The following is a 12,418-nucleotide window of genomic DNA, read 5'->3' as shown; positions in this document are numbered from 1 at the left end:
AGGGGCCACTTCTTCGGGCCCTTTTCAACTCTGTGGTTGCTTCAGCCATCATTTTCGTGTGTGGCCTGCTGGGGGAGCAGTATATCAACCAGGGACAGAAATCGACTTGACAGGCTGATCAGGAGGGCCAGCTCTGTCCTGGGGAGCCCCCTGGACCCAGTGGTGGGTGACAAAAGGATACTGTCTGTGGTGACCTCCATGCAGAACAAATCCCACCCAATGTATGAGACCTTGACGGCACTTGCCAGCACTGTAAGTGACCGACTGCTGCACCCCAAGTGTGAGAAGAAGGTCCTTCCTTCCAACCACGACCAGGCTGTATAATCTACATCAGACCAAGCGAAGATCACTCCGCACAGAGAATGAAATGATCCTGAAGTCTTTCTTTTCTTCCTTAGCTGCTATGGATTTCTAGTATTTTTTCTCTTTATATGTGTGTCTCCTTCTGTAATATATTACTGTTTATTACCCTGTATCTGTATTACCATGCTGCTGTAACACACTGAAATTTCCCTACGGTGGGACTATTAACGGATTATCCTATCTATCTATCTATCTATCTATCTATCTATCTATCTATCTATCTATCTATCTATCTATCTATCTATCTATCTATCTATCTATCTCTCTCTCTGCCAGTTTGAGTAGTTCTGTTTCAAAAGTGCCAAGTATGTCTGACCAAATTAGTAAATTCCCCAGTCTGTCATGCTCCTCCATTAAGATGCCAGAGCTTCTTAATATTTCGGACGTATCTACCATCAGCGCGCACAATATTAAGACAACCGCCGAATACTCTGGTATTAATAGATTCTCCCCAGTATATTTCTTTTTGTGTCTTGTAAAGACAGTACATAGCTAAATACTGAACAATATGTAAAAAACAAACAAAAAAAAAAACAACCCATTACAATAGGAGTAACAATGTACGTACCAATGCACTAGGAGTCTAGTGCTTGGTTTATAGTCTCATTTTTTTCACTGTTTCACTGACCTTTGGTGGACATATTGTTTATATTACATCCAGATAAATGTTTCCCTATTTTCTGTTTATACCAAGAATAGGATTGGATGTCAAAAAAGCACACAAGGAAAAATATTCCCTTGATGACGTTCTTTTTGCTTCCTCTGCTTGGTTTTGTTATTGTTTCTTAATTAAAGATATGGTGCAAAATATCGGTGCAAATGTCACCAGCCATGACAAAGGGATAAGGCCTGTCCTGATATGAGCACAAGGCAGGATATTTTTTGTGCTTATGTTATTGCCAGGTTTGTATCTAATGACTACAAGTCAGAAATGGACCCAAAAAGAACATAAAGGAAAAACATCTCTTCTCTTCTGCATTCACTTCTGTGTTTGGTCTAAAACTACATTGATCAAATTTAGGTAAACATGAAGGAATATTCCAAAAAAATGCAGCAGCAAAACACCCGGAATTGGTTGTATCGCAGTGAATGTGTTCCTGGCCATAGGATAGTTTATAAATACCAGATCAGCGGAGGGCTGACACCGATCAGCTGATAGAAAGGGCTGCATCATTTGTTTTAGTGCTGTGGTCCAGTGGCGTAACTACCGCGGAAGCAGCAGAGGCAGCTGCCACAGGGCCCGGGACATTAGGGGCCCAGTGACAGCTGCTACCACCGCGTTTTTTTTTTTCTTAATAGGCTATTACCGGCTGGAGTTATTCCAGCCGGTAATGGGCCCTATTTACTTAGCGATCCTGGCTGGGCCAGGATCGGTAAGTGACACCGTGGGCCCCACAAAGACTATTATTATACTCGGGGGTCTTTGCAGACCCCCTAGTATAATGGTCGGAGGCCCGGGAGATGTAATAAACATGAAAAACTGTGTTGCTTACCTCTACAGGTTGCGGGCAGGCTTCAGCCTAGTTGTCTGACATCTCATGAACCCGGCCTGCGTCCCGGGTCATGTGACGTCTGACGCCATTGAAGAAGGCCTACAGCGGAGAACTGCAACGGAGCCGGGGGACAGGTAACAGTGTTTTTTTTATGTTTTTATTCACCTGGTTCTCTGATTATTATACTCTGGGGTATACTCTGATTATGGGTGTCCACAGTGGGACATAATACTGTGTGCAGGGGCCACTGAGGAACATAATACTGTGTGCAAGGGCCACTAAGGGACATAATAGAGCGTGCAGGAATGCGGAGGAACGGGTCAGTTGATGTCTTCGGCGTCGGTATCGGTCAGGGAGGGGGGCCCATGTCAAAAGTTCGCCACGGGGCCCCGCCATTCCTAGTTACGCCACTGCTGTGGTCCCTTCACTGCTTACCAAGCACAGTGCCGTACATTGTATAGTGGCTGTGCTTGGTGTTGCAGCGCAGCACCAGTCGTTGGAATAGGACTGAGCTGCAACATGGGCCTGTGACCAATGTATGTGACATAGGAAAAGAAGTGCAACTTACCAAAGCACTGCAAGCTCCTCAAACAGCTGATCAGCATGGGTTCTGGGTGTTGGACTTTACCAATCTAAGATTGATGGTTTAGTTTAAGGACAGGTCATCTATATCCAAGTCCTGGAGAACCCAAGTTTTATGAACTTTACTTACAGGGTATGAGATAAATAAAAAAAATACAAAACAGAGTATTTATGTGTTACGTCCCCTGGCTGCTGCCGCAATCCCCATTGGTCCTGCAGTGATGATTTCATGGATATAGTTCACACTAGCTTTTACCCGCGATTTCGTCTGCGGTGATTTGAGAATTGGGCGGACACAGACGTGTGAAACTGTAAAAGTGCTTTAAAAAGTTTGGTGGGATAGCAAATGTGTATGTAGTGATACAGACAATGTGATGTGTTGTATAGTGGAAAGCTATATGTAAATGTGAGTGAGTAAGTAGGCTACTCCTGAGGTGACAGTAAGGAGTGTGCAGGCAGGTTGAGGCAGGAAATGCCAGGCAGTGTGTGTGAGTCTATAGCTGGGGCTAGGAGTCCTGCTTTTGTGAGTCTCCTGCTAGGAAGCCATGTTGTTTAGTGGCACCAAAAGTAGCCTGTGACTCAATCCTGAGGGAAAACTATGTTTGTGGAAAATTGCACGCAAATCCGTCCAGGCATTTTAGCGTGATTGAGGAACAAACATCCAAACTCACAAACATCCAAACACACAAACTTTCACATTTATAATATTAGTAGGATGAATATTGCAGCCAATCACTTGCCTCAGTTGTCGCATGCAATACATGCAAGTGTCAGTGCTGTGGTCCTATGGATGATATAGGTGATATCACTGCTGCAAGACTGGCAGAAACCACCGGAGTCTGGTCCGGTTCACATCTGCACATGGGTTTCCATTCGGGGAATCCCCTTGGGGGCCCCTCCACCAAGGAAACCTGCAGACCCCATAGACTATAATGGGTTCTGTGTGGTCTCCGAATGAAAAATGCTGCTTGTAGGACTTTTCTCTCCACTTTTTTCATGGGGAGAAGGGAACAGAAATGTGAATCGGGTCTAAGTAATGTTATAACGATCCCTTATACCAGCTTTGTCAGCCAATAAGAATAAATGGACGACTGAATAAATATAATCAGTTTACTAAACTTCAAATAGAAGAAATTTTATGTGAAAATTGTACAAATTTTACATGACACATAGAACCAGAAGTAGTTGTAAATGTATCTACAATATCAGAAGTGACAGCTAGTGCTAAGTTATACATCAAATACAATCATTCAGTTCCAAAGCACCATTAAAACTCTGGGAGGACTCCAGCCCTACACAAAGGGTAGGAGATAACTTACAGATCAGTGGGGTCCGACTGCTTAGTTCCCCACAAATCGGGGAAATAGTAGAATTTTGTCCACTGTTGTGAATGGAGTGCGCACACCACTCAGTGAGTGCCAGAGATAGCGAAATAAAGCACTTAAGGGCAGGTTCAGATCTGCGCCCCGGTCTCCGCTTTTTGGTTTCCGTCTTCTGCCGAGAGGAAACAGAAACTCTGCAGAAAGTGTCCACCCGTGAGCGTTTTGTGGTCTCTGGGGCGAAACCGTTTTTTTGTTTAACTGCTAGTCCTGCATATGTCCAGTTAAAAAAAACTGGTTTTGCCGTGTAGACCACAAAATGCTCACGGGTGAACACTTTGCAAACCCATTCAAATGAATGGGTTTGTAAACTGACTGCCAGTTTCCGTCTCCTGTCCAGTTTCTCGGGCAGAAGACAGAAACCAAAAGCGGAGACCAAAGCGCAGATGTGAACCCGGCCTTAACTATCTCCGCTGAATTGACTAGACCAGGGCACATGCTTCCCAACACCCTCACCGTCCTGTAAGTTATTCCCTATCCTATGGACACGAGATAACTTGCTCAGATAGGAAAACCCCTTTAAGGGTGCATTCACACTGAGTAAACGCTAGCTTATTCTGAACGTAAAACACGTTCAGAATAAGCGGCGTCTAAAGCAGCTCCATTCATTTCTATGGGAGCGGGGATACGAGCGCTCCCCATAGAAATGAATGGGCTGCTTCTTTCACTCCGTGCAGTCCCATTGAAGTGAATGGGGAGTGCCGGCGTGTACGCTCCGGCATGAGCAGAGCTTGCCGTATACGCCGGCACTCCCCATTCACTTCAATGGGACTGCACGGAGTGAAAGAAGCAGCCCATTCATTTCTATGGGGAGCGCTCGTATCCCCGCTCCCATAGAAATGAATGGAGCTGCTTTAGACGCCGCTTATTCTGAACGTGTTTTACGTTCAGAATAAGCTAGCGTTTACTCAGTGTGAATGCACCCTAAGTGCAAAGAGTGGCGTATAATAGATCTATAATATTATACAAACATTTATACAATAAGGGTCCTCCAATGTAGACAAAATCTTAGAACTGGTTATTTCTGCTTACTGTTATGTGATTGTAAGATCCAAGTTCACCATTTACCTTGAGTATGAGCACCGGACTATTGTAATTTCTGGATACTACAAGGATCTGCATAATATAGATGAGAAACAGACAGCCATGAGCACCGAGGCTGAGCAGGCTTTTAGAATGAACAAGTCTCCCCCATAAAGGACAAATGAATAAAATGACAAAGGTGGCATTTATATATTGCAAGAGGTGCCCTGGATAGCACAACATCCCTGATACATGGTCACAAAAGATTACAGAGACAGGGACCCACTGAGGAAGGTCATAGCAACTGAATTGTTTGGGAATCTTATTCTATTTTTTTTGGAAGCTGATTGATCATATATGTGTGTGTGTGTATATATATATATATATATATATATATATATATATATATATTCTATTGTACCACTTCTGCCATAAGATGCTTGGTTCTAAAGTTTCCCCCATCATTTATGCCTGACAGTAAATCTGGAGTTAAAAAATTGCCACTTTCCATGCCTTGCACGCCAGAAAACTACATCATAAATCTGCCCATTTATTTTCAATGTGTCACTTGCAAAAACCTCTAGCACTAAAATTGTGGTAGAAATTAATATTAATATTTTTTGTGAAAGCAACATTAACATGATCATACCCATTAGTCGTACAGTATGTGGGTCAAAGCTGTCGATTTTGGCTTGATCATCTGACCATATAATGTGTATGGGCGCCTCTTGACTCTGTCCCCAATGATAAATGTTAGGAGATAGAGGAGAGTCTGGAACATTGGATTTCAGGCCCCTTGCAGACGACCGTGGGCAGGTTCAGTGTATTATCTGGGATTTTCCCGGACAGCACACTGACCCATTCATTTCTATCAACCCATGCACATGACAGTCAGTGGCGACTCCAAGCCCAAGTCTTATGTTCTTTGAGAGATGAAACCCCACATGTATATGGCAGCTCCATATTGAGGAGTAACGGTTTCTGCTATGCTGCTTATTTCACTGAATAGGAACCCATAAATCCCCTTCTGGTCTAAACTGCATCAAAAATGGCATGTGTGTCTCTAGACTGAAGCCGGTCATGGATGTGAAGAATATCAACAAAGTGATTTTATGATCATTAAATATTAAAGGGTTATTACTAGAGATGAGCGAGTAGGTATTAAATCGAATACTACGGTATTCAAAATAATCATACTCAATCGAATACTACTAGCTATTCGCAGTAAATATTCGATTCAGAACCAGCATTGATTGGTCGAATGCTATACTGCTATGCTGGTTCTGCAGCAGGCTCGTCCTTGCTAGGTGCAGGCAGCTTGCTGTTATGAGGGAGATGACTTTATCCTCATAGGAATGCATTGACCAGTGTTGATTGGCCAGTGTACAGTATTCGCTGGAGCTGGCAGCTTGCTGTTACGAGGGAGCTTACTTTTTATCAGTGCATCTGCAAGCGCTGTGCAGTTAAAGCGCACGGACCCCATAGACTATAATGGGGTCCGTGCGCTTTAACTGCACAGCGCTCCTCCTAAACACTCTCCTCCTGCTATTCGTGGACTTGGTGACTCTCCTTTAGTCGAATAGTGGTTTCCCCTGAAACAAGCATTTTTTCCCATAGACTATAATGGGATTTGATAGTCGATCGAGTAGTCGAATATTGAGGCTCTACTCGAAACGAATATCGAATATTTCACTCTTCGCTCATCTCTAGTTATTACCATTTCAGCAGATCATTGCCGAGACAGAAGTAACTGGGTGCATGTCCCAACCACTAGGGTCAGGATGTAGGAAACAGCCAAGCAGCACTGCCTTATGGGGTTTCCGTAACTCCAAAGGAAAGGAATGGGGTTATGGAAACAGTATACTGTAGCTCATCTGTGCTGCCACTTACCTCTATTAGGCTTGATTCACATCTGCGCATGGGTTTCCATTCGTGGGGGGTTCGCTTGAGGACCCCCCGAACAGAAAGCTAATGCACATAAAAAAGCAGTTTCCTTAGAAAATCTGCAGACCCCATAGACTATAATGGAGTCCGTGTGGTTTCCGCTCGAAAAATGTAGAGAGAAAAGTGCTGTTTGCAGCATTTTTCATGTGAAGAGGGGAACGGAATCCCTGAGCACAGGTGTGGACCAAGCCTAAAAAAACATATGGAAACTGGTAAGGGCTGGTTCATATCTGCGCCCCATTCTCCGCTTTCAGGTTTCTGTCTTCTGCCCGAGAAACTGGACAGGAGCGGAAGTTTTCAAACCCATTCATTTGATAGGGTTTGCAAAGTGACCGCCTGTGAGCGTCTTCTGCCCTCCACGGCCAAACCATTTTTTTTTTTTTTTAACTGGACACAAAGTGGGACATGCAGGAATTTGTGTCCGGTTAAAAAAAAAAAAAAAAAAAGGTTTTGCCGCGAAGATCAGGGCTCTCCACCAGAAAACAGGATCAATATAAGCTTAGTCTCAGGATCAGTGTGTTGTCAGCAGTGAGCCCATAACTAATCACGTGTTATATGTCCTAATTCACTTCAATGGGACGGCACACATATATATACAGCCATGCGATATACTGCTAAGGGCTGCGCACATATACATATACAGCCATGCGGTATACTGCTAAGGACTGCATACATATACAGCCATGCGGTATACTGCTAAGGACTGCACACATACATATACAGCCATGCGATATACTGCTAAGGGCTGCGCACATATACAGCCATGCGGTATACTACTAGGGACTGCACACATATACAGCCATGCGGTATACTGCTAAGGACTGCACACATACATATACAGCCATGTGGTATACCGCTAAGGGCTGTGCACATATACAGCCATGCGGTATACTGCTAAGGACTGCATACATATACAGCCATGCGGAATACTGCTAAGGACTTCACACATATACAGCCATGAGGTATACTGCTAAGGACTGCACACATATACAGCCATGCGGTATACTGCTAAGGACTGCACACATACATATACAGTCATGCGGTATACTGCTAAGGACTGCACACACATACAGTCATGCGGTATACTACTAAGGACTGAACACATATACAGCCATGCGGTATACTGCTAAGCATTGCACACATACATATACAGCCATGTGGTATACTGCTAAGGTCTGCACACACATACAGCCATGCGGTATACTGCTAAGCACTGCACACATACATATACAGCCATGCGGTATACTGCTAAGCTCTGCACACATATACAGCCATGCGGTATACTGCTAAGGACTTCACACATACATATACAGCCATGCGGTATACTGCTAAGGACTGCACACATACAGCCATGCGGTATACTGCTAAGGACTGCACACATATACAGCCATGCGGTATACTGCTAAGGACTGCACACATACATACACAGCCATGCGGCTCGCGCGTACACACGAGCGCTTCCCATTCACTTCAATGGGAGCGCTCGTAGAGAAAAAAGCAGCCCATTCATTTCAATGGGGAGCGCTTGTATGCCAGCTCCCATTGAAATGAATGGGATCTGCTTTATACGCGCTGTGCCACCTCTCTATGGGTATAAACACCATACCGGGGGAGCAGAACCTGAAAGAACATGAATGGGTGCGAGCTGTTGCGGAAGGAATATTCCAGAGTTTATTAGGCTTACATCTTGGGGACATACAGCTTTTTTTGTTTTCCTTACAGCCCTGAGCCACCAATAGGATATGTTGTGCAATGAGCAGGATTTTACAGCGTACATATTGAGGTCACTTTCATAACAAGTATCTTAGTAACACTGTTTAACTTGACTTTGTCGTGTGATAACTTTCTGTGCCGTGTCAGAAGACAACAAAAGCAATTGAAAACCCATTGAAAGAGTCAAGTTAACACTGTGTGCCATAGTATGGATAATGTGTTAGGAGTCATGTTAATCTTGGCTATATTTGTACATTAGTACTAATTTTTAAGGTACCTATACACCTTAAATGCTTTGTCTACCAACTATTCCACCGGACCCTCACCCCATATACATTTACACTGGGCTCAGCCCAGTATGCATGTGCTTTCAATGGGGAGAGGGGAATGAGCACCTATGATGGCAGCTGACCGCCCTATATATCTCAAAAAATGGCCATGATAAAAGTCAATGTGTCAGTGTCTACAAACACAACAATAATTGGGTGGTCCCACCAAAAATGGAGGCGTCGAGCAGCTAGTCTCAAGTATGTATAGGGCTTTTAAAGGGGGGTATACAGGATTAGCAAATGTACCTTTCTTCCAAATACAGTGTCAATGAATTGTGTCTGATATTACAGCTTGGGGCGGGTTCACATCTGCACCCCAGTCTTCGCTTTGCAGGTTTCCATCTTGTGCCCGAGAAACTGGACAGGAGACGGAAAGCGGCAGTCACTTTGCAAACCCATTCATTTGAATGGGTTTGCAAAGTGTCCGTCCGTGAGCGTCTTCTGGTTTCCGCAGCAAAACCGTTTTTTTTTTTTTAACCCGACACAAAGTCGGACATGCAGGACTTTGTGTCCAGTTAAAAAAAAACGGTTTCACCGCGGAGACCACAAAACGCTCCCGGGTGGACACTGTCTGTTGGGTTTCTATCTCCTGTCGGCAGAAGACAGAAACCTGAAAGCGGAGACCGGGGTGCAGATGTGAACCCACCCTAAAAGTGAATACAATGCATCACAGGTGTCACACTATATTTTGGAAAAAAGCGACTATGCTTTCCTAATCCTGAACAACTCCTTTAACTATCCTATATTACAGTCCAGAGCTGCATTCACAATTTTCCAAGCTTCAGAGCTGAAATCTCTCAGAAAGTTTTGCTAGGCTATAAAAGTTGCAAAAGTTGACCTGCTTGATGACTGTTTCCGATAACAACCAACAGGACTGGGATTGCAGCTCTGGATTATACCACAGTCTGTAATGCAAGACGAGCACAAAAATGAGTAACATATAATATGGAATAAGTAAGAAAATACAATATCACAAATTCGTACATGGCGTCCTGATTTTTTTATCTATAAATATGAACCAAATTATAAACTTTTACACTAGATGCCCTGGGTGATACATCCCTGTATGCTAGGACACATTCACATGAAGCTTTTTGTATCTGGTTAACGTATCGGTGTACACAGAGATGAATATAAAAAAAAGGATCCGTTTTTCTCATCTCTTTTGATGGAGACGAATATGATATACTACATTAGTGATGTTCTTTCAAAAAACGGACTTTATTTTGTGTGTAAAAGGAAGGCCATCCATTTGCCTCCGCTAAAAACGGATCTGCTAAATAAGGGCGGGTTCACACCTGCGCCCGGTCTCTGCTTTCGGGTTTCCGTCTTCTGCCGAGAAAAACTGGACAGGAGACGGAAACCCTGCAGTCAGTTTTCAAACCCATTCACTTGGATGGGTTTGCAAAGTGTCCACCTGTGAGCGTCTTCTGCTCTCCGCGGCGAAACCGTTTTTTTTTAAACCGGACACAAAGTCGGACATGCAGGACTTTGTGGCCGGTTTAAAAATTATTAACCGCGGAAAGGCAGAAGAGGCACACAGGCGGTCACTTTACAAACCCATGGAAGGGAATGGATTTGAAAACTGACCGCAGGGTTTCCGGAAGACGGAAACCCGAAAGCGGAGACCGGGCGCAGGCGTGAACCCGCCCTTAATGTAATAAGCTTTATGTAAACGCACCCTTGTGCAGACTCTATATACAGTATAACTTTGCGCTATTCACGTATTACATTGCTTTGGCCGAATTATGCCCGCCATACCCATAGCAACCAATCACAGAACAGCTTTCATTTTATCACAAAAGGGCAGCAAATGAAAGCTGTGCTGTGATTGGTTCCTATGAGCAATAGCTTTTTTCTATACATCAGTTTCTCTCAATGAGACATGGGCTCCCATAATCTTGGTGGGCTTTTGCCAGTGCTACAGCTAGGCCATTGGTAATAACATATAGTCAGTCCTCTCTATAGTAACTATCACCTCTCTGAGGAGAAAAGGTCACATGACCACCACACTTCCCGCCATAAAACAGTCCCCTCCTGTCCGGAGCCTGTCACGTGACCAGGATACTTCCCGCCATAAACTAAAGGTTGCCTCACAAGTCATGTGACCGCAGAGCTTCCCGCCTCACACGCAGGTCAGTGTCCGCGGAGGAGAGTCAGTCAGCACACGCCGGTGTCACAAGGCCAGGGCCTGCCTGTTGCTGGTCGGTATGAGCTGGCTCCGGCTGCAGTTGCTGTCCCTCCTCACTTCTCTAATATCCCCGGGGTAACAGGGCAGATTATCCCCCGACAGTCCCTGGCAGAAGTCTGGAGAGGTGACCCGGCGGAGCAGTCGGTTGCCTTGGGACGTCTCGTCTAGGTCCGTACTGGGGCCGTCCCAGCTGTGCGCTCGCTGGATGACGAGCTCCGGGACACGCAGAGCTTCTTTCTCCGGCTTCTCCTCCTCGGGGGCGGGCGAACAACTAGCAGAGCGGATGAGGAGCCCCCGGGACTGCGCCCTGTTGTCGTCCTCGTCCCTGCGGTGTGAGAAGGGCCGGGAGAAGCGCTCCAGCATCTGGCGGGATAAGGGTTTGGGGCTGCGGGCTGTCGGGTCTCCGTTCCTGGAGTCCGGGCTGCGTCCGCTCCGCCCGCTCAGGGCTCTCTCACACTCCCAGTGACCGGACACCCTGGCGGCGTCCAGTGCCGATATCCCGGCTCGGTTAGTGGCGTCTAGGCGGAGCCCGAAGCGCTTGTAGGCGCGGAGCAGGAAGAGCAGCTCCGCGCTGTGGCCGCAGGATGCCGCGTACATGAGCGCCCTGTTACCGTCCCGGTCCGGGATCTCGGGGTCTGCGCTGTGCTGGACCAGCAGCTTCACGGCGTCCAGGTGGCCGAGCTCACAGGCGAGACTCAGAGCCGTGCGCCCCGCCTCGTCCTGCCCGTTCACATCCGCGCCCTTGTCCAGGAGCAGCCGTACAAAGCGGGTGCGGAGCTCGGCTTCCCGCAGGCACACCGCGAACATGAGCGGGGTGCGGCCCTGCTCCCCCGCGGGAGAGTTCACGATCCTGCGGTCCAGAGCGTCCAGCACGAAGCGGGCCAGGTGCACCTTACCCCCGTGCATAGCGTCCAGAAAGGTGCGGGTGCCGGAGCTGCGCCGGAGGTCCCTGGGACGGAGCATCCTGTGGGATGGAGGGATGACAGCTGTGCGGTCCCGGAGTGTAGGCAGCACACGGCCCGCTGTCCTCCAGGCTCCCCGCTGTGGGTAAGTCGCGGGGCCTCCGGAGCCCCAGCTCTTTATACAGCTTGGTAGCCATGGTAACCAGGACCGGTGATGCTGCCGGGGTGGGTCGGGGGACGGAGACTCCTTCACTGCGTGAGATATAAGGGGAGAGGAGAAGGAGAAGGAGAAGGAGTGCTGCACCTCATGGAGGGAGCTATCCTTACATAACACATCACTATACTCTCCTCCTATTATGCTGCATCCTTATATAACACATCACTATACTCTCCTATTACATGTCACTGAACTGTATCCTCTTACTACAGATCACTACTATACTATATATGTAACACATCACTATACTGTACTATATATAACACATCACTATACTGTATC

The 12,418-nt window shown here is 46.3% G+C and overlaps 1 protein-coding gene across 1 annotated transcript; it reads right to left on the bottom strand.

Annotated features, from left to right (window-relative positions):
• Positions 1–10,995: 10,995 nt before the first annotated feature.
• On the bottom strand, positions 10,996–12,053 carry ANKRD63 (ankyrin repeat domain 63). Its single transcript, XM_075281047.1, has one exon. It carries the CDS (start codon positions 11,978–11,980, stop codon positions 11,003–11,005), a length of 978 nt encoding a protein of 325 aa, XP_075137148.1. The 5' UTR covers positions 11,981–12,053; the 3' UTR covers positions 10,996–11,002.
• Between the last annotated feature and the right edge of the window lie 365 nt (positions 12,054–12,418).

The sequence above is a fragment of the Leptodactylus fuscus genome, chromosome 7, assembly GCF_031893055.1.
Source record: "Leptodactylus fuscus isolate aLepFus1 chromosome 7, aLepFus1.hap2, whole genome shotgun sequence".
Lineage (NCBI taxonomy): Eukaryota > Metazoa > Chordata > Amphibia > Anura > Leptodactylidae > Leptodactylus > Leptodactylus fuscus.
The sequence above is the reverse complement of the archived record's forward strand: the minus strand, read 5'-3'. Positions and strand labels throughout refer to the sequence as shown.